Source organism: Melopsittacus undulatus, chromosome Z, assembly GCF_012275295.1.
Source record: "Melopsittacus undulatus isolate bMelUnd1 chromosome Z, bMelUnd1.mat.Z, whole genome shotgun sequence".
In the NCBI taxonomy this organism is placed as follows: Eukaryota; Metazoa; Chordata; class Aves; order Psittaciformes; family Psittaculidae; genus Melopsittacus; species Melopsittacus undulatus.
In genome coordinates, this window is record NC_047557.1 from 101,718,385 (window position 1) to 101,741,706 (window position 23,322).

The 23,322-nt window shown below is 59.4% G+C and overlaps 5 protein-coding genes across 8 annotated transcripts in view; 2 read left to right on the forward strand and 3 right to left on the reverse strand.

Annotated features, from left to right (window-relative positions):
* Nucleotides 1–99: 99 nt before the first annotated feature.
* On the forward strand, nt 100–3,519 carry CDK10 (cyclin dependent kinase 10). 2 transcript variants are annotated; one of them, XM_034072855.1, is made up of 13 exons: nt 100–276; nt 564–636; nt 770–816; nt 926–1,028; nt 1,167–1,248; nt 1,632–1,699; nt 2,048–2,100; nt 2,220–2,289; nt 2,389–2,448; nt 2,557–2,680; nt 2,753–2,892; nt 3,000–3,052; nt 3,123–3,519. In XM_034072855.1, the coding sequence occupies exons 2-13, from the start codon at nt 572–574 to the stop codon at nt 3,224–3,226; spliced, it is 969 nt and encodes a 322-aa protein (XP_033928746.1). In that variant the 5' UTR covers nt 100–276; nt 564–571; the 3' UTR covers nt 3,227–3,519. The 2 variants fall into 2 exon arrangements, with proteins under 2 accessions (XP_033928746.1, XP_033928745.1); XM_034072854.1 differs by having other exon boundaries at nt 104–276; nt 770–841.
* Nucleotides 3,520–3,955: 436 nt separating this feature from the next.
* On the reverse strand, nt 3,956–5,527 carry SPATA2L (spermatogenesis associated 2 like). The gene has a single exon (XM_034073118.1). It carries the CDS (start codon nt 5,525–5,527, stop codon nt 3,956–3,958), a length of 1,572 nt encoding a protein of 523 aa, XP_033929009.1.
* VPS9D1 (VPS9 domain containing 1) lies at nt 5,301–11,409 on the reverse strand. Of its 2 annotated transcripts, none has more exons than XM_034072589.1 (15): nt 11,287–11,409; nt 11,085–11,157; nt 10,380–10,472; nt 10,140–10,302; nt 9,747–9,858; nt 9,598–9,660; nt 9,309–9,361; nt 9,142–9,229; nt 8,385–8,470; nt 7,821–8,293; nt 7,518–7,647; nt 7,252–7,445; nt 7,097–7,178; nt 6,879–6,983; nt 5,301–5,705 (listed from the first exon to the last, which is right to left on the reverse strand). In XM_034072589.1, the coding sequence occupies exons 1-15, from the start codon at nt 11,407–11,409 to the stop codon at nt 5,630–5,632; spliced, it is 1,914 nt and encodes a 637-aa protein (XP_033928480.1). In that variant the 3' UTR covers nt 5,301–5,629. The 2 variants fall into 2 exon arrangements, with proteins under 2 accessions (XP_033928480.1, XP_033928481.1); XM_034072590.1 differs by having other exon boundaries at nt 6,879–6,986; nt 11,287–11,378.
* A 117-nt stretch (nt 11,410–11,526) lies between these two features.
* Nucleotides 11,527–18,904, forward strand: ZNF276 (zinc finger protein 276). 2 transcript variants are annotated; one of them, XM_034072591.1, is made up of 11 exons: nt 11,527–11,690; nt 12,890–13,199; nt 13,301–13,353; nt 13,969–14,466; nt 15,105–15,183; nt 16,214–16,294; nt 16,634–16,744; nt 16,802–16,892; nt 17,276–17,393; nt 17,640–17,739; nt 18,127–18,904. In XM_034072591.1, the coding sequence occupies exons 1-11, from the start codon at nt 11,546–11,548 to the stop codon at nt 18,407–18,409; spliced, it is 1,869 nt and encodes a 622-aa protein (XP_033928482.1). In that variant the 5' UTR covers nt 11,527–11,545; the 3' UTR covers nt 18,410–18,904. The 2 variants fall into 2 exon arrangements, with proteins under 2 accessions (XP_033928482.1, XP_033928483.1); XM_034072592.1 differs by having other exon boundaries at nt 16,817–16,892; nt 18,127–18,903.
* The window catches only part of FANCA (FA complementation group A), a 38,070-nt gene continuing 33,569 nt past the window's right edge, over nt 18,822–23,322 (reverse strand). The window contains exons 38-43 of the mRNA XM_034072593.1: nt 22,968–23,030; nt 21,746–21,868; nt 21,319–21,383; nt 20,808–20,964; nt 20,344–20,436; nt 18,822–19,053 (exon numbers count right to left, since the gene is read on the reverse strand). Coding sequence (XP_033928484.1) covers nt 18,946–19,053; nt 20,344–20,436; nt 20,808–20,964; nt 21,319–21,383; nt 21,746–21,868; nt 22,968–23,030 — 609 coding nt within the window. The 3' untranslated portion in view covers nt 18,822–18,945. The remainder of the gene's footprint in view (nt 19,054–20,343; nt 20,437–20,807; nt 20,965–21,318; nt 21,384–21,745; nt 21,869–22,967; nt 23,031–23,322) is intronic.

Here is a 23,322-nt window from a genome sequence, read left to right on the forward strand (position 1 = left end):
GGGGCGTGGTCACGTGTGTGGGCGGAGCCATAGGGGGCGTGGTCACGATGGGGCGAGGCCACACCCAGCAGCCGTTGTCCCTAGTGCGCTGTGCTGCGCATGCGTGCTGCCATGGCGCCGGCGAGAGCTGTCATGGCGGACGGGTCCGGGCCCGAACCGGAGCCCGAACCGGAACCGGACCCTGAAGCGGAGCCGGAACCGGACCCCGAGGCGGAGCCGCTGCGGCTGCGGCGCCTGCGCGGTGAGGGGTACTTCGAGGTGCCGGCAGCGGAGCGGGTGAGCGTGCACCGGGAGCCGCGGCCTGCGGGCGGCTGTGAGGGCAGCGGGGCCGGACCGGGCCGGGACAGGGGCTCTGCGGCGGCCGCAGCCGGTGTCTGCGGTCGGGGCTGGTGGGCAGCAGCACCGGGGGCTGTTCCGGTACCGGCGCTGTCCTGGTCCCGTTGCTGTCCCGGTCCCGGCGCTGTCCTGGTACCGGCGCTGTCCCGGTACCGGCGCTGTGCGTGCCCGCGGCCGTGAGGAGCCGCCGGGGCACCGCTCGCTCTGATGCGGGTCCCCGGTTCTAGCTGGGCAGATGCCGAAGCGTGAAGGAGTTCGAGAAGCTGAATCGGATCGGAGAGGGCACCTACGGCATCGTGTGTGAGTGCGGGGCCGGGCCGGCTGCACCCGTGTGCTCCCCGGTAGGAGCGGTACCGTGTGCCGGTACAGCCGAGAACAGGCTGGTGATGCCGCCGGTGTTCACCGGTGCTGACCCGGTGTCCTGCTCTTCCAGACCGGGCCCGGGACACCCTCACGAACGAGATCGTGGCACTGAAGAAGGTGCGGATGGACAGTGAGAAAGACGGTAATGGAGGAGCAGCAGAGCCGGGGCAGGGGGTCCCGGCCCCCGCTCGGGGCAGGTGTGCAGTGAGGCTGTTGCTCCCTACAGGAATGCCCGTGAGCAGCCTACGGGAGATCACTCTGCTCCTGCAGTTCCGGCACACCAACATCGTGGAGCTCAAAGAGGTGGTTGTAGGGAACCATCTGGAGAGGTGGGATTCCCTCCTCCGGCCTCTGTTGTCTCCTCTGCCTTCCAGAACCTGCACAGCCTCCTGTGCTGCCTCTCTCAGTGCTGGAACACTGGGGAAGTGACACGGGGAAGGGTCCTGACTGTGTCTTGTCTATGACAGTATATTCCTTGTGATGGGTTACTGCGAGCAGGACCTCGCCAGTCTCCTTGAGAACATGCAGGCACCTTTCTCAGAGGCTCAGGTAAAGATCAGCCAGGCTTTGGGCACGTTACCCCTAAGAGAGTGCTGCCAAATCACACTGGGCACCAGGGTGGGCTCCATGGACCTTGTGCTGGGCTTCAGCAGGGCTGGGGGGTACCAGGGGAGCTGGGATTTCTGGGCTGTGTATGGAGCCTGGGCGTAGCTGGTCACTGAAGAGCATTCCAGGGCCTTTCCAGGCTGGGTTTGGGGCTGGAGCAAACTGTCAGGGGAACAGAGCTGCCCCTAGGCAGCCCATGGTGTGATCTGTGCTCTGCTGACCACTGACATACATGGCAGGCTGGGGGGAACTCAGGTGGGTTTAAGCACTGGGGGTTTGCTGGTGCTGCTCTCATAGAGGTGGATGCCCCTGTCCTCTCTCTGCAGGTGAAGTGCATCATTCTGCAAGTCTTCAAGGGCCTGGAGTACCTTCACAAGAACTACATCGTCCACAGGTGGGAACAGAGGGAGGAATGTGGGAACTGAGGAATGGGGCACAGGGAGAAGGAGCTGATGGGAGGAAGCCCTCTAACTACAGTGGTCTCTACCTCCCACACCCATGCCTGGGGAGAAGCAGCTCTGTGTGGGGGTTTGAAGTGAATTGGTGGTTCCATGTGGGAGCAGGAGTGGGGCAAGGAGAGCTGGATGAATGATGGGGTTTGCTTCTTCTCATGGTCACTTGGCTCAGGGCTCTGTAGCCGTCTATGAGCCCTGGATATGTGTCCCTGAGGAGACACAGGTACAGGAGGAGCTGGGTGTGAAGGGTGCTGCTGACCAACCACTGACCTGCTGTTCCCTGGCAGGGATCTGAAGGTGTCCAACCTGCTCATGACTGACAAAGGCTGTGTGAAGATAGGTGAGCCCCCAGCTGCTGCCAGCCCAGCTCCTGCCACAGATTGTACCCACAGCTCTCCCTCTGCTCCGTGACACAGATGGAGCCAAGAGCTTCCTCCTGATCCCAAGTCTCTGTTGCAGCTGATTTTGGACTGGCACGCACCTATGGGATGCCACCAAAGCCCATGACACCCAAAGTCGTCACGCTTTGGTGAGTGGCTGGTGCTGGGGACAGAGCTGTGTGGCTCAGTGTGACTGTTGTAGCAGGGCCTTCATTTGTCCCCTTGAGTCAGAGCCATCCCTTACACAGGTACCGAGCACCTGAGCTGCTGCTGGGGATGGCAAACCAGACAACCAGCGTTGACATGTGGTAAGGGCAGGGCAGGAGGGTGCTGAGGACAGGGGCTGCAAACCCACAGGCAGATCAGTGGATGGGCTTTTCCTATCTCCACTGATTTGCATGCTGTCTGCAATGCAGGGCTGCAGGCTGCATCCTTGCCGAGCTCCTGGCACACAAGCCATTGCTGCCAGGTACCTCAGAGATCCACCAGATTGATCTCATTGTGCAGCTCCTGGGGACCCCCAATGAGAACATCTGGCCGGTGAGAGCAGTCCCATTCCCTGCCCTCCCCTGCCTGCCGTGCCCACCTCCACCTCACAGCCAACCCATGCAGGGCTTCTCCACGCTGCCCCTGGTGAGCCAGTACACGCTGCGGAAGCAGCCCTACAACAACCTCAAGCACAAGTTCCCCTGGTTGTCGGAGGCTGGGCAGCGGCTCCTCAACTTCCTCTTTATGTATGATCCCAAGAAACGGTAAGACACATGAGCAGCTCAGCCTGGGACAGATAGGGCTGCCTGCCACACTGTCCATAGGGCCAGGGGAGCCAGGTCAGCACCTTCACATACCCTCATCCCTGCAGGGGCACAGCAAAGGACTGCCTAGATAGTTCCTACTTCAAGGAGAAGCCCTTGCGTAAGTAGCCTCCTGTGGGGTGGGGTTGGGGTGCTCTGTGCCCTGTTGACCCCTTCTCTCTGCCCCACAGCCTGTGAGCCAGAGCTCATGCCCACCTTCCCGCACCACCGCAACAAGCGGGTGGCTGTCACCAGTGTGGGGATCGAGAGCCAGGCCAAACGCAGTAAGCCCTGAGCTCTGCACCATGGGAGGAGCATAGCACATGCCAACTGGGACAGCTTTCCTCGGCTGAACAGCACCAACGGCTTCAGCCCTTCCCGGGACAGCTCCCAGGGTGGAGATGGCCCAGCTGCAGTAGGGAAGCGCTGTACTGCTGCAGCACAGAGCACCAAGAGCAGAAGAGAAATGAGGTGCAGGGATGCACAGGGCTCCACAGGAAGAGGCTGGCCTGGGGCCCTCAGCCAGTGCTGGCTGCATGGAGTAACCCAGACTTCACCACCAATAAAGGCACCTGCCAGCAGCTCAGAGTGATTTGCCTTATTCTTTGGTTCTGCCTAGGCTGGAAGAAGCCAAAGCCCCGCTGTGTTCCTTTGTGCTACAGGGATAAGAACACTCCTAGGCTCTGCCTCCCACCACAGCCTCAGATCTGCCTGGCCCCACTCTCCTTGGAGGAAAGAGCTGCTCCTGTAGGTCCCATCCCACCCGTTCCCTGCTGCTGCCTCTGTACCCCCCAGCACAGCACGAGGACACCACCACACTGCAAGGCAGCTGCACTTTACTGATGCATCCAGGCATGTACAGCAGGAGGGCCAGGGCTGAAGCAAGCTCAGCACCGCAGGGATGAAGCAGAGCATGGCCCAGGCTCTGGTCCCTCCCTGTGAACAGTGTTCCTCAGGCCGGCAGACACTGTCCCCATCCCTCAGTGAGCACAAGGGATGTGCCCAGCAGCAGCACACTGCAGTGCTACCCCTGGGGTCCGCAGCCCTCGGACAGCAGCATGTCCACCTCCGAGCGCTGCAGCCAGAGCCGCTGCTGGCGCTCACTGCGCAGCTCCTGCCCATGGTGCCGGCTGCGGCACACGAGCCCGGCCGCGCAGGCACCGGCATGGAGCTGCTGGCATGTGGTGCAGCAGTAGGAGGGCAGAGCTCCCCGGCGCAGGCACGAGTGCAGCTGGTAACAGGGCAGCTCCGGGGCCTCTTCAGGAGCTGGAGGGCAGGGGGAGTCCTGGGGCTCCCCCAGCACTGGGGGGGGTCTGCTCCCCACAGCCGGAGTGGGGAACAGGCTGCTGGCCCCACTGAGGTCCTGCTGCAGGAAGAGGCGACAGGAGGAGGTGTCTGGGTCGGGGTTGCCAACAGGCAGCACCAGCTCCTGCCCAGCCTTGGGGTCTCTGCAGCAGTCCCAGTTCTTCATGGGCATGTCCAGAGCACCCAATGGGCTGCCAGGGTCACTCTCCAGTGCCAGGGGGGACACGTCCTCGCCCTCCACATCCTCCGGGCTGCTTGGCATGGCTTGGTAAAGGTCCACGTGGTCACTGCAGCCAACAGCCGCCTTGGGCTGCATCCCCATCTGCTGCAGCATCTCCACACAGGCCTCCATGTCCCCAGCCATCCACCGTGCCCGCAGCAGGTCCTCGGCACTGGGCTGGTGCGGGCGCAGCCGCAGCACCACCTCCACCAGGATCTCACACTCCAGGCGGCAGGCCAGGAAGCCGCAGGCAGCAGCGAGCAGCTCGGGCTCCGGGGGGCGCCGGGACACCGTCAACCGGTGCTGGTCCTGCCGTTCATAGCCCAGCCGGCCGAAGCTCCGCTCCAGGTCATCCTCGGGGAGCGCTGAGCGCAGCGAGTGCACGTAGGCACCGGAAAACGTCTGCAACGAGAGCGCGCACACGGTTGGAACCCGGTGTGTCCCCCCCCCTCCAGCCTCGGGGGCGCGCCCGCGGGTCCTCACCTGCACGGTACCGAACTCCTTGCGCCACGGGAAGAGGTAGAGGTTGACGGCCGCCAGCTCCAGCAGCCGGAAGGCTCGGGCCAGCCCCGGCAGCGCCCGGCCCGGGTCGGGGCAGCCCCGCAGCGCCCGGGACAGCAGCTCGGGCCCGTCCTCCTGCAGGGCCCGGAGCACCGACGGCTCCCGGCGCAGCCGCCGCCGCAGCCGCTCCACGAGGGCCGGGTCGGAGCAGGGCAGGGCTCGGCCCCGGCGGAAGTCGCGCTCCAGGCAGTGCCGGTACTGCTGCCAGCACTGCTGCCGGTACTGCTGCCGGTACTGCTGCAGCGCCGCGCCTGCGCACATCCTGCCGGGGCCGGCAGCCTCAGCACCGCGCTCCGCACCCGCTACCCGCGCCCGGTACCCGCGCTTCCCTTCCGCTTCCCGCGCCACGCCCACCGCCCCGATGACGTCACCCAGGGGGCGGAACCGCGGGAACGCGCGCCGGGACCACAGCGCCCCCTGCAGGAAGGGAGGAGCAACCCCCGAGCCAGCCCCGGCCCTCCCCGTGCCCACCGGGGGGGGCTCCGTTCGGTTCGGTTTGGTTCGGTTCATCCCCACCGACGGGACCCCCCCGGCCCCACACCGGACCCGCAGGGATGGGGACCGGCAGCACCTGGCGGTGGATGGCGGGGAGGGGTCCCCGCGGCTGCCTCCTCACTGCAGGGACTCCACGTAGGACAGGGCGCTCTGCAGGGACGTCAGGCAGTATCCCTCCTCCCCAATCAGGCACCTGCAGCACGGACACCGCAGGGTCACGGCTGGGACACTGCCGTGGTCAGGACACTGCCGTGGCCACCACATCACCATGACCATCACATCACCGTGGCCATCACACCACCATGGCCACCACACCACCATGACCACCACACCACCATGGCCATCACATCACCATGACCACCACACCACCATGGCCATCACACCACCATGACCACCACACCACCATGACCACCACACCACCATGGCCATCACACCACCATGGCCATCACATCACCATGGCCATCACATCACCATGGCCATCACACCACCATGACCACCACATCACCATGGCCACCACACCACCATGGCCACCACACCACCATGGCCACCACATCACCATGGCCACCACATCACCATGGCCATCACATCACCATGGCCACCACACCACCGTGACCACCACACCACCGTGGCCACCACATCACCATGACCATCACATCACCATGACCACCACACCACCATGGCCACCACACCACCATGGCCATCACATCACCATGACCACCACACCACCGTGGCCATCACACCACCGTGACCACCACACCACCATGGCCACCACATCACCATGACCACCACATCACCATGATCACCACACCACCATGGCCATCACACCACCATGACCACCACACCACCATGGCCATCACATCACCATGACCACCACACCACCATGGCCATCACACCACCATGACCACCACACCACCATGGCCAGAACACCACCATGGCCAGAACACTTCCAAAATCACCACACCATCATGACTGCTACATGACCACAGCCAAGACACCAGAACACTGCCATGGCCACTGAAACCTCATGGCCAGGACACCGCCATGGCCACCACTCTGCCATGGCCAGCCAGCACCAGAGCAGACAAGACACCAGGACACTGCTACAGACACCACAACATCATGGCCAGGACAGGACACCACCATGGGCACCACACTGTCACAGCTGGGACACTGCCATGGCCACCACAGCATCATGGCTACCACATCATGACCATCACACTGCCACAACCAGGCCACTACCATGGCCATTACCCCATAGCCCTGCACCCATAGGAGCCACATCTCCCACCTGGCCCCCTCCCCATTCTTCCATCAATGCTCCCAGCCAAGGGGTACCAGCACATCCCCATGTCCCCCAGGCACTTACCCCTCATGGATGAACTCCTCCAGGGCAGCACACTCAGACAGCAGCTGGGGCAGACCCGTCTGCAGCACCACGTAGGACAGGATAGGCAGCAGGTCATCTGCCCCACTGCTACCAACAGGAACCATCAGCCCCGAAGGCAGTGGGACCCCCCCACACCTCCCACCTCCCCACCACAGCTGTGTCTGGCCATGGGGCTGGCTGCCCCCCATGGCACTCACATGGCAGCGGTGACAGGGGTCCGGCGATCCCGAGCACCACAGTACTCCTCAGCACACTCACAGATGCCACGCAGGGCTCGCACTGTGGCACAGAGGGGGGATGCTAAGGCTCACACTGGTATCCCCCTCAGATCCCTCCCAGCCAATGCACTGACCAATGCACTCCAGCTTCCTGCGGGGACAGGTCTCCAGCGGGATGAGGCGCAGGTCCTCTATGGCAGAGCCGTATGCAGGGCAGCTGGGTGCCGTGGGCAAGAGCCGGGATGCCAGCCCCATATCAGTGGGGCCAGCATGCCGGTGCCGCTCCATGCTGCGGGCCAGGGCTGCCTCGTGGGTCTGGTGCACGCTCCTGCAGGCAGAGAGGTGAGGGGATGCTGGGGAGGGGGTGCAGGAGCCTGGCCCAGCCATGGGGTCTCAGTACCTGTACAGAGCCAGCAATGGGGCCCACAGCGGTGGGAAGAAGGCTTCCTCCAGGCAGGCCAGGCACTGGTCCTTGCCAGCGGCTGTGTTCAGCCCCTCGAAGGCCAGCAGGGTCAGAGACAGCAGCCTGTCTGAGAGGGAACAAGTCATGCAGTATGCTCAGTGAGTGACCCCAGGACACGCTGCTCTCCCCATCGGCACCCTGAGATGCTCCAGCTACAACAATGCAGTGCAGGGTCCTCTCACTCCCCCATGGAGCCCACAGTGGGGCAAGACTCCCCCGATCCCAGTGCCCATCCCTCACCAATGGCATTGTGGATGTCCCGCACGATGCCCTTCAGCTGCTCCGGTAACGTTGCCTCTGCTCCAGGTCCATCCATAGGCTCTGTGGGGGCCCAGCCCTCGGGTGATGCCAGGAACCGCTCCAGGTCCTCAAAGGAGCTCTCCCGTGGGGTCTGTGGGGCTGGCCCTGTCCAGCCTCCCTCTGCCTTTGGGGTGCCGGCAGCAGCGAGGGGGGTGCTGGAGCTGCTGTGCCGCAGCCCGGCCGTGCCATGCTCTGGCACTGAGAACATGCAGTGCAGGCTGCGGGAGGTGCGGAGCCGGCGGATCCCAGGCTCGGTGGGCACCGAACCCCCTGCATCCAGTGGGATAGAGCCGAGGCTGGCAGGGGATCCCATGGCAGAGTCGGCAGCGCCGCGGCTGATGGCCAGGTACAGGCGGGTGTACACCATACACTGCAGCTGCCGCAGGAGCTGAGCAATGGGGTGCTCCGGGAAGCTGGAAGCATAGGGAGTGGTGGGCAGGGGGCATCACCACATGGCTGCAGACCCCTTGCTCCAAGAAGGGTCCTTCCCCATCATGGCACTACCTGAGGAGGCAGGAGAAGAGCCCTGACACCAGGGACAGATCCGCTGGGCTCTGCTTCAGCTTGGCCTTCCACTGCCTTGGCCAGTCCTGGGGAGCATCAGAAGGGATGGCACAGCACCCTGCCCCATGGCACAGCACCCTGCCCCATGGCACAGCACCCTGCCCCATGGCACAGCACTCTGTCCCACGGCACAGCACCCTGCCCCATGGCACAGCACCCTGCCCCATAGCACAGCACTCTGCCCCATAGCACAGCACCCTGCCCCACGGCACAGCACCCTGCCCCATGGCACAGCACCCTGCCCCACGGCACAGCACCCTGCCCCACGGCACAGCACCCTGCCTCATGGCACAGTACCCTGCCCCATGGCACAGCACCCTGCCCCATAGCACAGCACCCTGCCCCATAGCACAGCATCCTGCCCCATAGCACAGCATCCTGCCCCATAGCACAGCACCCTGCCCCATAGCACAGCACCCTGCCCCATAGCACAGCATCCTGCCCCATGACACAGCATCCTGCCCCATGGCACAGCACCCTGCCCCATGACACAGCACCCTGCCCCACGGCACAGCACCCTGCCTCATGGCACAGTACCCTGCCCCATGGCACAGCACTCTGCCCCATAGCACAGCACCCTGCCCTAGCAGCACCCAGGGACATCAAGGCTTTCAGCCTCACAACACCCGAGGGCAGCACATATCCTGCACCCATGGCACATACTCTGTCCCCACAGCAGCCTCCAGCACATACTCACATGGTCCTGCTCATACTCGAGGATGGCAGCATAGAGAGCTCTCTGCTCCTGCTCCTCAGGGGTGAGGGCCACGCTGCTGGAGAACCTCCTGCGGGTGCAATGGTCCTGGTGAAGGTACTGACAATGTGACCCCGCACCCCAAGTCCCCTGCTCGGACCCCCCTTTACCTGTTGGCAGCCTCCTGCAGCCGCAGCCGCCGCTCCTCCATCTTCCGCTGCAGCTGGGCCAGGGCAGAGTTAAGGCTCTGGAGCTCCCACACCCTGCAGCACCCACCACAACAGGCTGTGAGCACCGTCCCCAGGATCAGCCCTTCCTCACCTCCATCATCCCATCAGCACCATGGGAGCAGGACCCCAAAGGCTGTCTGGGATCAGCCCAGGGATGGTGCCAAGCACCAGGGGTGGGACATGTGGGGCTGTGGGGAGTCCAGCACAGCCTCACCACCAGGAAGGATACAGTCTCCTCCCGAGCCTTGGCGATCACCAGGTTCTCCATCATCTGCCGCTGCAGGGACAGTGTCTGTGGAGCAAGGAGGGTGTTGGTGACACCAGCACGGTCAGCATGGAGCAGGGGTCCCCTTGACACCCCCTCTGCCCCCCACTTACCAGGGACGTCTTCTGCAGGGCCTGGCTGGGGTTCAGCCGCGCCACTCGTGCCTCGTAGGCAGCCTTCAGCTTCTGGTTCTGCAGAGATGCCTCCTCCAGCGGCGTCAGCTCCCTGCGGGGACCCTGCCCTCAGCACCCACCACAGGGCACAGCCAGGGGTGCCTGGGACCCCCTGTGCCGTGCCTGATATGATCCATGCCAGCCCCACCGGCAGGGCCGGGGCAGCACCAGCCCCATAGCCAGAGCCTGGGTATGGTCCATGCCAGCCCCACAGCTGGAGCCTGGGTACAGTCCATGCCAGCCCCACTGCCCGGGCTGGGGCAGCCGCAGCCCCATAGCCAGAGCCTGGGTACAGTCCATGCCAGCCCCACAGCCCCACACCCCGGTCCGTACTTGCGTGCGCTCTGTGCCTCGCTGATCTGCAGCTTCTGGAACATCTCCGGGGGCAGGAACGGGGACAGCTTCCCCCCCTCATCCGAGAGCACACGGCGGTGCCTGGGGACGGCAGCGGGGGCCCCGCTCCGGTCCTGCACGGCCGGCCTGGGCTGGGCTTTCCCTATGGAGAGAAGCGGAGGTCACCGTGCCCCATATCCCTGCACAGCCCCCGACGGCTGCCCCACACCCCACACTCACCCAGCGCGGCCGCGATGGCCTTGACCCTCTCCAGGCACTGCTCCGCCAGCTTCAGCATCTTGGGGGTGTCGGGGGTGACCCCACAGCTGCCGTCTGCGGGCGGACAGGAGCTGCTCACCGGTGACAGCGGCACCGACGGGGGCACCGACGGGGGCACCGGGGGCACCGGGAGCACCGGGGGCACGGCCGGAGCTGCCTCAGCGGCCCTCGGAGCTGCCTCAGCGGCCCCCGCAGCTGCCTTACCGACCCCCGGAGCTCCCTCACCGACCCCCGGAGCTCCCTCACCGGCCCCCGGAGCTCCCTCACCGACCCCCGGAGCTCCCTCACCGACCCCCGGAGCTCCCTCACCGGCCCCCGGAGCTCCCTCACCGGTCCCCGGTGCTCCCTCACCGGCCCCCGGTGCTCCCTCACCGACCTCCGGAGCTCCCTCACCGACCCCCGGAGCTCCCTCACCGACCCCCGGAGCTCCCTCACCGACCCCCGGAGCTGCCTCACCGGCCCCCGGTGCTGCCTCACCGGCCCCCGGTGCTCCCTCACCGGCCCCCGGTGCTGCCTCACCGGCCCCCGGTGCTCCCTCACCGGCCCCCGGTGTTCCCTCACCGACCCCCGGTGCTGCCTCACCGACCCCCGGTGCTCCCTCACCGGCCCCCGGTGCTCCCTCACCGACCCCCGGTGCTCCCTCACCGGCCCCCGGAGCTCCCTCACCGACCCCCGCCGCCTCCTCCTGCAGGGCCTGCGCGATGAGGGCGATGCTCTTCAGGTACTCCACGTAGGCCTCCTGCGGGGACACGGGGCTGAGCCGCGGCCGCACCGGACCCTGCCCCGGAGCCCCGGTAACCGGTACCGGGGGGGACACAGGCCCAGGGCACCCCCGGCCTCGCAGGGAGGCCCCGGTGGTTCCGCTCACCCGTGTCCGACCGGCGCTGTCCATCTCCAGGGCTCCGCTCGCCGCCCTCATGGCGCTCTGCAGGCCGCGGCCGGCCCCGGCCCCCCACGGCCCCGCGGGGCCCCCGCCGCCCGCCGCGGCCATGGCGGCCGCCGCCCGGAACGGCGTGACCGGGGCCCGGCGCCCCGGGGGGGAGCGCGGCGGGGACGGACCGGGGTCCTCCGGCCGGCAGGGGGCGCTGCGGCGGGCGGGGCGCGCCGGGCCCGCGGCGGAGGACGGGATGAAGCGCGATCGGCGGGGCCGGTTCCTGGCGGCCGCGGAGCCCCCCGAGCACCGGCGGAGACCGGGGACGGAGGACACGGGGACTGCGGTGGTGCCGAGGACAGAGGAACCCACTGCGGAGATCGGAGGGGACCCGCAGGCAGGTGAGGCCCGGCCGGAGGGGCACCGGGGGACGGAGGGTGCCGGTAATGGGTGATGGTAATGGGTGATGGTAACGGGTGATGGTAACGGGTGCGGGTAACGGGTGCCGGTAACGGGTGCCTGTAACGGGTGATGGTAAATGGTGTCGGTAACGGGTGCCGGTAACGGGTGCCGGTAACGGGAGCCGGTAATGGGTGCGGGTAACGGGCGCCGGTAACGGGAGCCGGGGGGTGCCGGTAACGGGTGCCGGTAGCGGGTGCGGTGAGCGCTGCCCTCCGGTGCCGCCGTGGTTCGGGGCAGCCCGGAGCCGAACCGGGGCCGCTGCTGCGGGAGCAGCCCGAGCACGGAGGGGTTCGGAGCTGAGCTCCTGAGGAGCCGCGGGTGCAGCGGGACCGGGACCGGTTCCTGTGGGGCTGTACCGGGGTCCTCATCCGGCCCCGGAGGTGCCTGGGATGGAGCCGTGCTCGGACAGCAGCAGTGCCCGGGGCGGGCGGGGGCTGCATGGGCAGGGAGCCGGGAGCTGCGGGGCTGCCTGACCGGGATAACGGGATCACAGCATGGGTGGGTTGAAGGGACCTTAAAGCTCCTCCAGCTCCAACCCCTGCCACAGGCAGGGACCCCTTCCACTGGAGCAGCTGCTCCAAGCCCCTGTGTCCAACCTGGCCTTGAGCACTGCTAGGGATGGGGCAGCCACAGCTCCTATGGGCACCCTGTGCCAGCGCCTCAGCACCCTCACAGGGAACAGCTTCTGCCTTAGATCCAACCTGAACTTCCCCTGTTTGAGTTCAAACACCAGCTCCCTGCCCACTGTAAGGCACCACCGGCACCTGTGGCTGAACGCTGCCACCAACGGCTATAAATACGTTAGGGATAAACACCCTGTGGGGAGAAGGTCTGCTTAAGCCGAGGGTTGATGCTGGCAAAGCACAGACCTGCGGGAGCGAGCCCCGGGGATGCTGCACCGGAGGAGGTTCCTCCATAGGGGAATGAGGAAAGGCAGGGGCTGGTTTGGGGTCAGCAATGCCCTGGTCAGCAAGGAACGGTCACAGGGAAGGTGCCTTGATTCCATGTTGGGCTCCAGAGGTAGCCTGGATTAAGGGAAGGGGAATGTACTCCTGCACACCAGCACCGTGGGGCTGTAGCTGTCAGGGGTACCCCTGCAACAGGCACTCAAGGTCTGTATCCACCCCTTCTCCATCAGGAATCACCCGAGCCCTGAGCACCGGGTACTGCCGCCTGTGCCACGGCAAGTTCTCATCCCGGAGCCTGCGCAATGCCTTTGGGAAGGTGCCGGTGATGGGGGAGACCTCGGAGAAGCAGCGCCGTGTGGACCAGGTCTTCTTCACCGACTTCCAGCGGCTGGTTGGGGTGGCAGTGCGGCAGGATCCGGCGCTGCCGCAGTTCGTCTGCAAGAAGTGCCATGCCCAGTTCTACAAGTGCCGCAGCATCCTCAGGACCTTCATCCAGCGAGTGAACGTGTCCCCCACAGGACACCCCAAGTCCAAAGGAAAGTACGTTGTGTTTATTGCGTCCTGGGAGCAGGAAGTGGCCACATGTCAATGCCAGGTCCTGTAACTGCTGGGAGCTCACTGGGGTGTTCTGGGTTTTACAGGAGCGGTGTGGCTCAGGCCCAGCCAGGCACAGAAGGAGCTGCCTCCTGCCTGGGTGAGTGCCTGCCTCCCTGCCCCTTTTTCCCCTTCCTTTTGCCCTTTTTTCCCCTTCCTTTTGCCATTTTTTCCCCTTCCTTTTGCCCTTTTTCCCCCTTCCTTTTGCCCTTTTTTCCCCTTCCTTTTGCCCTTTTTTCCCCTTCCTTCCTCTGTTTTTCTTCCCCTTCCTTTCTCACTTTCCCTCCAACTTTCTTCCTCCCTTCCCCCCCACACTCCTTCTCCCTTTTCCTCCCTTTCTTTTTCCCCTCCTTTTCCTTTCCCCTCTGTGATGCCATCAGCACAGGGCTCAGGTTTTGAGAGTCAAGGAGCTCCTCAATCTGAGCTGCACAGTCACAGTCTCACACCACAAAGCGTGAGACAGTGGCATGAAGAGCGGGCAGAGAGGGTTTGAATGGCAGTGTCTGTCCCCACCACTGTCAGACACGGGGGACAAACAGTAATACACTTTCTGCTGTATAATTAACACTATCAGCAGCCACTGGGGCAGCCCCAGACCATCTTTAGGAGGTCTCCCAACTGCCCTGTCCCCTCCTTTGTGAACACTGTCCCTCCCCACGGGTGGCTGTCCCTGCTGTCCTGTCTGACCATGCGTGTGCCACCTCTCCCCTGGCAGTTGACCTGATCACGTCCAGCCCACAGTGCCTACACAGCCTGGTGTCGTGGGCACACCGGCACGCCGGGAGCTGCCCATCAGCACCCAGCCTGCAGAGCGTGCTGTCCTCCGAGTACTGCGGCATCATCCGCGCCGTCTGGGGATGTGGCAATGGCCACGACTACGTCATGGACACCGATTCGGACTGTAGCACGGTGCTGGTCGACAGTGCCCTGTCTGTCAAACAGGAGTGGAACAAGAGCACGGCACAGCATCTAACTGACAACGGGGCAGGGGCAGACAATGCCGAGGCTGTTCCTGCTCCCGAACCTCAGCATGCTCCAGTAAGGACAACTCCTTGCCAGGAGCCTGCAAACAAAGGGACCACATCACTGACACTGAACGTAAAGAATGAGCCGCTGCAGAACAGGGATTCATCTCACTCACAGCCGGACAGCACGGTGCCCTTGCAAGAGACAGCCCTGCCGCAGCCTGTGTCGCCAGTGAGCAGTGCCACAGGTAAGGGGTTTGCCTTCTGATCTCCCCCCAGGGCTCTGGGGAAGGATGAGGAACCACAGAGCTGGCCCAGGGGCTGGCCCTCTCCTTGGGCACTGCTTGGTGCAGAGCAGTCACTGGTTCTCCAGCACCCTGTGTGCCAGATGTTCCCTTCTGCTCAATCCAAACCCCATCCTTCTGTGGGCAAGGAGAGGCTTCCTGGCCCACTGCAGGTGATGCTGAACAGCAGGAGCTCCTTCTCTCCATAAAGGAAAGCTGCTGGGCTCATGGGCTGAGTTACTGCTGAACTGCCCACAGCACCACGTGCAGAAGAGAGGAATTAACACTGATTCTGAGTTACAGGAGTCAGGCTGCGTTCAGCTCTGACAGCCACTGCTGGGAAGGGGAATGGAAGCTGGGACAGGACACATTGTGGGATGAGTCATAAGGGAAACTGAAAGATGCTCAGGGGAACTGCAGGGTAAAGGCTCTCTTGTCCCTGAGCACACGAGACATGGAGTTGGGCTTAAATAATCATTAACTTTGTTTGGTGTGGGCCATGCTAAGTGAACCCGGAGCTGGTTCCTTCCTGGCAGTTACCTCCTTTGCCTTGGTTTTCCTGCTTTTCCTTGTAACACACCATGTTCTCCTTCATTCCCTAGGACAGTTGAGTGGGAAGCAGGTTCTGTCTGCAACGTCGGATGAGCGGGTAAAAGACGAGTTCAGTGACCTTTCTGAGGGGTGAGAGAAGAGTGGGTTTAACACAGCCTAAATGTCTTCTTTGCGAGTATGACAAACCCACCTCAGAGAGCTCTGTCTCCACCAGTGACCTGGCCCTCAAGGCCCCTGGAACCGGTGTTGGAGGCACGGAGTGGTGGGGATGGAGCTCATGCTGCTGGGGTTTGCATAGTGGTGTGTGTGGTTTGCACACATATGTGCTCTCTGTGCTGGCTGCTTCCAGCAAACCTGGTCCTGTTTCATTCCCTGCCCAGGGGAAGGAACCATGTGGGGGCTTGTTCAGGCCTGGGTTGTGCTGCTCCAGCCTCTCAGAGCAATTCCCCTTCATGCTGGGGCTCCAGAAGAGCAGTTGGTGCAAGGGGTTGGCAGTTGAAGAGTGACTAAATGGGAGGTGGGAGGGACACTGACAGCTCAGCAGTCTGTATGATCAAAGAGTTGGCTGAATCCTTCAAATGCTGGCATTTAAAGTGAGGGCTGTAAATAACAGAACTGAGTCTGAAGTATGGCCTAATGCACATTTATTTCAGCTTGTCAGATGACCCCATCAGCTGCCACATTAAAACTGCCACAATAACTTATTGCCTGTTTCCTGGCTTCAGAATTAATTGCTTCTTGTATGGCTTAGGACTTAAAAGGAGGAAAAAGTAAAACCAGAACCTATGTGGTTGCTGTGCATGAGGAAACACAGAATGACCTGCAGCTTAACCTGTACCCCACAATTATATTGCATTTTGCTCTAGAAAATTACTTTTCCAGTACAGAAAGTGGTGGCAACATCCTTCAACAATAATAGATCTTTCAGTAAGAGCTGATTTTGTTCTCCTGACAGAGGTTCAATTATTGTTACAGAGATCTAGTCCTAAAAGAACCTGAATTTGCTGTGTGCACGGGTGCTGTATTTGCTTGGGGAGCTTATGGGGGAGGAGGACACGTGGAGCCTTGGCTGCTGTGCCGTGGGGGAGATGGATGTGCTGGGAATGGGGAACTCATGCTGCTGGTGCTGTGTGGGTAAAGGGAATCTTCTTTCTCTCAGGGATTTCTTGAGTGATGATGAAAATGAGAAGAGAAACGTGCAGTCTTCAGATGACTCCTTTGAGCCCTACCCTGAGAAGAAGTAAGGGGCTTGTGGTGGGTGAACAGGAGGGCTGGTGTGTGCTCTGCAATGGACTTGGCTCAGCCCATGCCACTGCATTCCTCTGTGGCCTCTGTTCCTTGCAAGTTTAGCCTGGAGGCCACAGTCATGCCCAGTCCCTGTGTTCCATGAGCTCCCCATTGGGTCCAAGCTCATCCCTCAGCTCCAGGCCTGGCACTGATTACCACAGCATGCACATGTTCCTGCTTTGCCAGGGCAAGCATCAGGCATAGCTGACATACCAGCGCTGACACTCAGGGACAATTAAGTGGGAGAACTAAAAATGAAGCATTAAACCATTGTCCTTGTTCCTTCTTGGAGGGTTTCTAGCAAGAAAAGTGACAGCAAAGAAGTAAAGAAGGCAGAAGAGCCCAAAATAAGGAAGAAGCCAGGACCTAAGCCAGGCTGGAAAAAAAAGATCAAGTGTGAGAGGTAATAAGGAGTTGGGTGGCTGGGCAGTGCCCCACTCAGCACGCTGGCTGATGGCAGGGCTCTGCTTCACAGGGAGGAGCTGCCGACCATCTACAAGTGTCCTTACCAGGGATGCACGGCTGTCTACAGGGGGGCCGATGGCATGAAGGTGAGTCAGGGTTTGCTTCTGTCCCAAAACTGATGCTTTCAGTACTGCAAAGCCACCTCCACATGAGGAGAGCGTCCCCAGCAGGTTTAGTTCACTGTCTCTCTATGAGCACTATAAGCAGTCTGCTGAAAGAAGCTTTTTTCTGTGCTCCCAAACATAATAGGGATGTTTTTCCTGGTCTGGAATTCTGCCACAAGCTCAGCCCAAGTTCTGCTGTGTTCCATTACAGCCCCTGCTGCCAGGGGTGGATTTGGGTCCAAGTGTCTGGTTTCTCAGTGAAGCAGTGCCAATGCACGAGCCTGCCAAGATGGTTTGTGAGAGATTCAAGCTTTTGGCTGGGGAAAATGCAACCAGTGCTTAGAAGCTTTGTCCTTCCTTCACAGAAGCATATCAAAGAGCACCATGAGGAGGTGCGGGAGAGGCCCTGTCCTCATCCAGGCTGCAACAAGGTGTTCATGATCGACCGGTACCTACAGCGCCATGTGAAGCTCATACATACAGGTACATCCCAGCCAGCAACAGCATCACAGACACCCAACACTCGATTGCACAAGGCTTGTAGGTGCTGTGGCAGGGCGCTGTGTGGGGTGTAGAACTGCCTGTAAACCTGGAACAAGGCATCGTGTGGGGGATGTGAGGCAGGGGGAGGAATTCAGGCTCCAGCAGTGAGTGTGGGCAGCTGCACGTGTGCTTTTCCCATAGTAGGAACTAAACAGAATCGATTCTCTCTCCTGTTCTCCATTGCAGAGGTACGTAATTATATCTGTGATGAATGTGGGCAGACCTTTAAGCAACGCAAACACCTCTCGGTCCATCAGATGCGGCACTCGGGAGCAAAGCCCCTTCAGTAAGTGCACACCAACCCTGTGTTCATAGCTGAGAAGGGTAGTGAAGTTCTGCTGAGCCCTCACAGTCACTGAGCTTAGCCCAGAGTGATTCTGTGACACAAACCCTGCCTGTAGCTGGCAGCATCCTGGCTGAATCGCTTTAAATGTTCATCCTGTTTAAATGTTCCTGTTGCTGAGCACATATTACATCTCCTTGTGATGCTGTTGCTGTTCTGAGTTCAGCAGGGGAGGGCTCAGCTGCCACCAGCGAGCTGCAGGGCTGAGGAGAGAATTGCATTGGGTGATTGGGGTGGGTGTAGGAGACACTGTGAGGTTGTGGTTGTCTTGTGGGCTTGTTCAGTATGACAGCTTCAGGCTCGGTGCTGAGCCCCTGCTTTGCCTTGCAGATGTGAGATCTGTGGCTTCCAGTGCAGGCAGCGAGCATCACTCAAGTACCACATGACCAAACACAAAGCTGAGACAGAGCTGGAGTTTGCCTGTGACCAGTGTGGGAAGCGCTTCGAGAAGGCACATAACCTGAATGTCCACATGTCCATGGTGCACCCTCTCATCCAGATTCAGGACAAAGCCAAGCCACTGGAGCCAGAGCCCATCCTCCTAAATACTTCAGGGACTTCGGAAAGCCAAGTGGTAAAGCCAGAAGTGACTGCAGAGCAGGAGCCCACCTGAGGGGCTCAGGGAAGCTTTCCCAGTCCAGTCCTGTAGAAACCATATGGCAGAGCAGAGATTTTTAATCTACAGTTTAGTCTCCCAAAGAACTCGGTGGAATTAGCTTCAGCTTGCTCAGAAAAAGCTTGTTTTTATGCTGTGATCCTCCATGCTCACGTCTGATTCAGCAGTGTTGTACTAAGAGTCTGTCTAACCCCAGGGGATTGGATGTTCAGCAGCACCCCTTCGTGGTCCCCCTTCCTCCCCACGCACACAGTTGTAGAAGCAGTTTGCCACAACTGTTCCCTGCCTGCAGGAGCTGCTGCTGCCTGTACTGAAGTGCCCATGTGTGGCTCTAGGAGTACCTAGGACAGTGAATTTTAAGCAGACATTTTTGTTCTGGATTAAAAAACAAATATTCCCAAAGCAAGTCTAAACTGAAATTTGTAACCTACTTTTTATTGTAACAAAAGCTTCATGGTTATGCTTGTAATAAATTATTTACAAAGTAATCTGAAAGGAAGAGCAGTAGTGAGGAAGGTGGCACCTTGCCTGTCTCAGAACAGGACCAGTTCTTCATCCAGCTCCATGGCTGCAGTGGGTCTCAAGATGTGCAAGAGGGTGGCTCCCAGCTCTTGGTCAAATTCTTCACAGGTGGCCAGTAGCTGGGGAGGGTGAATAGCATTAGACCCACTCATGTTCCTCAAAGCAACAAATCTTGCTGCTTCTCACAAGTGCAGGCAGAAGAGAGAAGCTGTTGCTGACTCACAGAAGTAAAAAGGTTTCCTGGATGACTTGTGGGGAACTTCAATGCCTGCCCCCTTGCTGCGCTTGATGTTTCCCCCAAGACCAAGCATTAAGCAGTGAAAGTGACACTGCAGAAGGGCAGCATTTAATGTTGCTGAGGAAGATGACACCAAGCTGTGTGGTTCTGTTGATCCGCTGGAGGGAAGGAATGCCATCCAGAGGGACCTTGACACACTTGTGAGGTGGGCTGATGCCAACCTCATGAAGTTTAACCATGCCAAGTGCAAGGTCCTACACCTGGGTCACAGCAATCCCAGGCACAGCTACAGGTTGGGCAGAGAAGAGATTCAGAGCAGCCCAAGGAGAAGGACTTGGGGGTGTTGGTCAATGAGAAAATGAACATGAGCTGCAGTGTGTGCTCACAGCCCAGAAAGCAACCGTATCCTGGGCTGCATCAAAAGGAGCGTGACCAGCAGGTCAAAGGAGGTGATCCTGCCCCTCTGCTCTGCTCTCGTGAGACCTCACCTGGAGCATTGTGTGCAGTTCTGATGTCCTCAACATAAAAAGGACATGGAACTGTTGGAACAAGTCCAGAGGAGGCCACGAGGATGATCAGGGGCTGGAGCACCTCCTGTATGAAGACAGGCTGAGAAAGTTGGGGCTGTTCAGCCTGGAGAAGAGAAGCTGCATGGAGACCTCAGAGCAGCTTCCAGTGTCTGAAGGGGGCTATAGGGATGCTGGGGATGGACTCTTCATTAGGGACTGTAGTGATAGGACAAGGGATAACGGGTTCAAACTTAAACAGCAGAGGTTTCAACTGGATATAAGGAGGAAGCTCTTTACTGTGAGGGTGCTGAGGTACTGGAATGGGTTGCCCAGGGAGGTTGTGAATGCTCCATCCCTGTCAGTGTTCAAGACCAGGCTGGACGAAGCCTTGGGTGAGATGGTTTAGTGTGAGGTGTCCCTGCCCATGGCAGGGGGTTGGAACTGGATGATGTTAAGGTCCTTTCCAACCCTAACTATTCTATGATTCTATGAAGCCTGCAGCCTGGGATAGGGAGGACAAGGCTATAGCAGTGGTTGAGCAGCAGGTGTCCTCCACTGCTCCCAAATGAGTTACAGAAACCGTGTTGTCACAGGCTCAGTAGGCGGCACCAGAACATCAGCACCCAAGAAAAGCAGGGAAGGAGAGGGGAATCTCAACACACCGGTTGTATGTTCCCAAAGCTTTCAGCAGGGCAGTGTGGGATCGCACCAAGCAGGAACCGCCGGGCTGTGGAGATCACCTCCAAGAGATCCCCCTGGAGAACATAGGGAAGAGACACCACCAGTCAGAGCCAAGCACAATGTCACTGTGAGTTCTCAGCCCCTGCCTTCAGAAATGAAGGGGAATCAGTATGCCACACCAAGGGGCTGTTCACAAGTTAAGCAGATCAATACAGCCACCCTGAGCTCCTGTACAAGGCAGTTTTGGGCAGCAGCAGGGCATCAGCTTTTCTCATTCCCAAGGCCTGAGCAAGCTGCCTGCCTGCTAAAGCAGCTGCACAAGCTCCCTTGGCCTTGTACAGGAAAGTGGGAACAAGGGGGATGCTGCAAGTGGCAGGGGAAGGGATCAGAGTAGGATTCAGGGTTCTCTTTTTCAAGACAAATAAAGGGACTGAGCTTCACTCACATGCTCTGTGGGGTCTGAGCTCTGGCCCCCTTGATCAGGCTGGGGCAGGTCCTTCCCTTCCACAAAGAGCTGAAGCAGCTGGATGTAGAAATCGAGTGCCACATAGAGGAAGGTCTGTTCCCGAGTGAGCAGCTCCTGGTGAAAGCCTGGGGTGAGGCTAGAGGTCACACAGCAGGTCTGGTTAGCACTGGTTCCATAACAGACACACAGAGCAAACACAGCCAGTGCTTTTGCTCTGGTTTACAAGTCCCACTGTGTGCAGGGCCACCCCACTGCCAGAGCAGGAAGGCAGACAGGGACACTCCTGTTCAGATCACAAAGCTGAAGAGGAACTTGCAGCAAAAGATAAGGGGCTCCTTATATACGAATCCTGCAGAGATCAGGTACTTCCTCCCACACAGCTAAGGTAAGAGCTCAGCTCACCTACAGGCCAGTAGTAGTTACCCCTATGAGAGAAACCACCAGCCACATCCCCCCTCACAAACACCTTCTGAGCCCAGCAGGACATTACCTGTAGAATGCAAGAGGCAGGAGCCTGATGTGATGGTCTGAGGCTGCACTGCGCAGGACACAGTACTGCCCAGCACCTGCAGTGGACAAAAGAGAAGCACTAAGCATCTTTCATGATCCTCATGCCACTTTGCATGCTGCTATAGCAGCACAGGGGCAGCACAGTTTCCTTCCAGGCCACAATAAACACTAGTGGCCAGTGAGAAGGAAGCTGTCCCCACAGAGGCTTTCTCTACCAGAAGGAACAATACTGAGTTTCAGTTAACTTCTGATCATCAGCTATGTCACCAGACTGAGGGTATTAGCAGGATGTTCTCAGCTGTTACTGAAGCAAGTATCTTTTTGTGCTGCTAACAAAGACCCACCTTTGTACACTCACTGATCAGAGACAGGATGTGCCCATGCAGCTCTGAACCTCACCTCCCCACCCCTTGGCAGCAGGACTCACCTTTCTCTGAATGGAAGAGCAGTGGCCAGGATGCACCCCTCTCTTCCAGGCACTTCAGGATCTCCAGGGACCATTCCAGAGACATCTGAAAATCCACTCCTTCCTGGACATCAGGAAGGACAGGTCTAGTTTGGCTTTAGATGCACCAAAGGAACCGCTCACAACAAATTGCATACATTAAGAGTTCCATTAAAGGACCATTAGGAATTTAGCCCACATCTTTCCCCTCGCCTGGCAGCCTGGATTCCCCTGGGTGATCAGGCACCAAAGCAGCACAGTGCCTTCATCACCAAACAAGGCTACCACACGGCTCAGTTGAGCATGATTTGTGGAGGAGGGGAAGCAGCATTGATGAGCAACTGGCTCATCCCCAGCGTGCTTCTCAGTGGTGCTCAGCATGGAGCTACTGCATGTCCTGCACCAACCCACCCTGCTCCCTCTAACCTTTCTGGTGACAGCATGTCTTGGGATTGTGGGGTTGGGGTTTTATTTTGCATTAATGATTCTACTTGGAATAACCTCCCAGATGTTTCTTTCCTCAATTACTCTTTCTCCAGACTCTCCCAAAGGCAGAGTATGAGACCAACTGATTATGTTTCTCTGGAATCTGTTCCCTTATCCAGTCTGTAGATGACTACACAAATGGCTGCACTTCAAAGCTGTGAAGACAGCAAAAGGACAGGAATGGGCATTCACAGGCAGGAGGGTACTTAGGGCAGGCAGCTGCTGGAAGCAACCTGTCATTTTTACTCCATCTAATAGTGTTAAATCATTTGGAAACTGAAGTTCCCCCTTGCTAGTGACCCTTTCTCCTGTGAACACCGTGTACATTCCAGCCTTAGGAAAAACATCATCTAACAAAAGTGAAATGCTACAGAAAAGAGAAGACAGATAGGAGGTTCCTGCACTACCTGGGAGGTGTAAAGTCTGGACAGGGAACTGAAAATAGTAAGTCATTCAGGAAGAGAAATAAAAGCTACTGTAGTGAAAGGGAAGATAAGGTCAGTTAAAGGGAAATACAGGTTTAATCTGGTTGGAACAGAAGGCTTTCAGCAGGCCCTGTCTGGGATGTCACTGATCCCTTCCTTCTTGCAGAACAAGCTACCAGCCTCCACAGTACTGGTGCAAAGCATTTTTAGGCAGCAAACCAAGAAGATCAGACACATTTAGTGCCATGAGAATTCCCTCAGGGTTGAATTTACCTTTGGTGCTATTTTTGCTGAGATGAGATCCATGAGTGAGAAGAACAGTAGAGAAACAAGAAGCTGCAAGGAAAAGAGACTGCCTGTTAGTTGTATCCTTGGTGGTGACTCAGAACACACACCTTCCCATTGGGAAATAACACTTCACTGAGTATGTTCCCAGGATGGACCTGGATGCATTGCTGCTCCTCCCAGGTGAAGACAGTGTGTTAGGAGACGACAGCCTGACATTGTTTGTTGTTTCTAAGGGTGTATTACACCCAGTTCACTGTTCTCAAAGTCAGACAACAGATGACAACTTCTCCCAGTGAAAAGTGAGTAAGCTGTGACAGACATAAACCTGGAGGAGACCTAG

Coding starts and splice junctions, on each gene's coding strand:
- CDK10 (XM_034072854.1), top strand. CDS start 112: ATGGCGCCGGCGAGAGCTGTCATGGCGGACGGGTCCGGGCCCGAACCG. Junction 1,029..1,166: donor GTAGGGAACCATCTGGAGAG/GTGGGATTCCCT, acceptor TGTCTATGACAG/TATATTCCTTGTGATGGGTT. Junction 3,053..3,122: donor CTTCAAGGAGAAGCCCTTGC/GTAAGTAGCCTC, acceptor TCTGCCCCACAG/CCTGTGAGCCAGAGCTCATG.
- SPATA2L (XM_034073118.1), bottom strand. CDS start 5,527: ATGAACCGAACCAAACCGAACCGAACGGAGCCCCCCCCGGTGGGCACG.
- VPS9D1 (XM_034072589.1), bottom strand. CDS start 11,409: ATGGCCGCGGCGGGCGGCGGGGGCCCCGCGGGGCCGTGGGGGGCCGGG. Junction 7,179..7,251: donor CAGGAAGCTGGAGTGCATTG/GTCAGTGCATTG, acceptor TCTGTGCCACAG/TGCGAGCCCTGCGTGGCATC. Junction 6,984..7,096: donor ACCCCTGTCACCGCTGCCAT/GTGAGTGCCATG, acceptor TGTTGGTAGCAG/TGGGGCAGATGACCTGCTGC.
- ZNF276 (XM_034072591.1), top strand. CDS start 11,546: ATGAAGCGCGATCGGCGGGGCCGGTTCCTGGCGGCCGCGGAGCCCCCC. Junction 14,467..15,104: donor GCCAGTGAGCAGTGCCACAG/GTAAGGGGTTTG, acceptor TTCATTCCCTAG/GACAGTTGAGTGGGAAGCAG. Junction 15,184..16,213: donor TTCAGTGACCTTTCTGAGGG/GTGAGAGAAGAG, acceptor TCTTTCTCTCAG/GGATTTCTTGAGTGATGATG.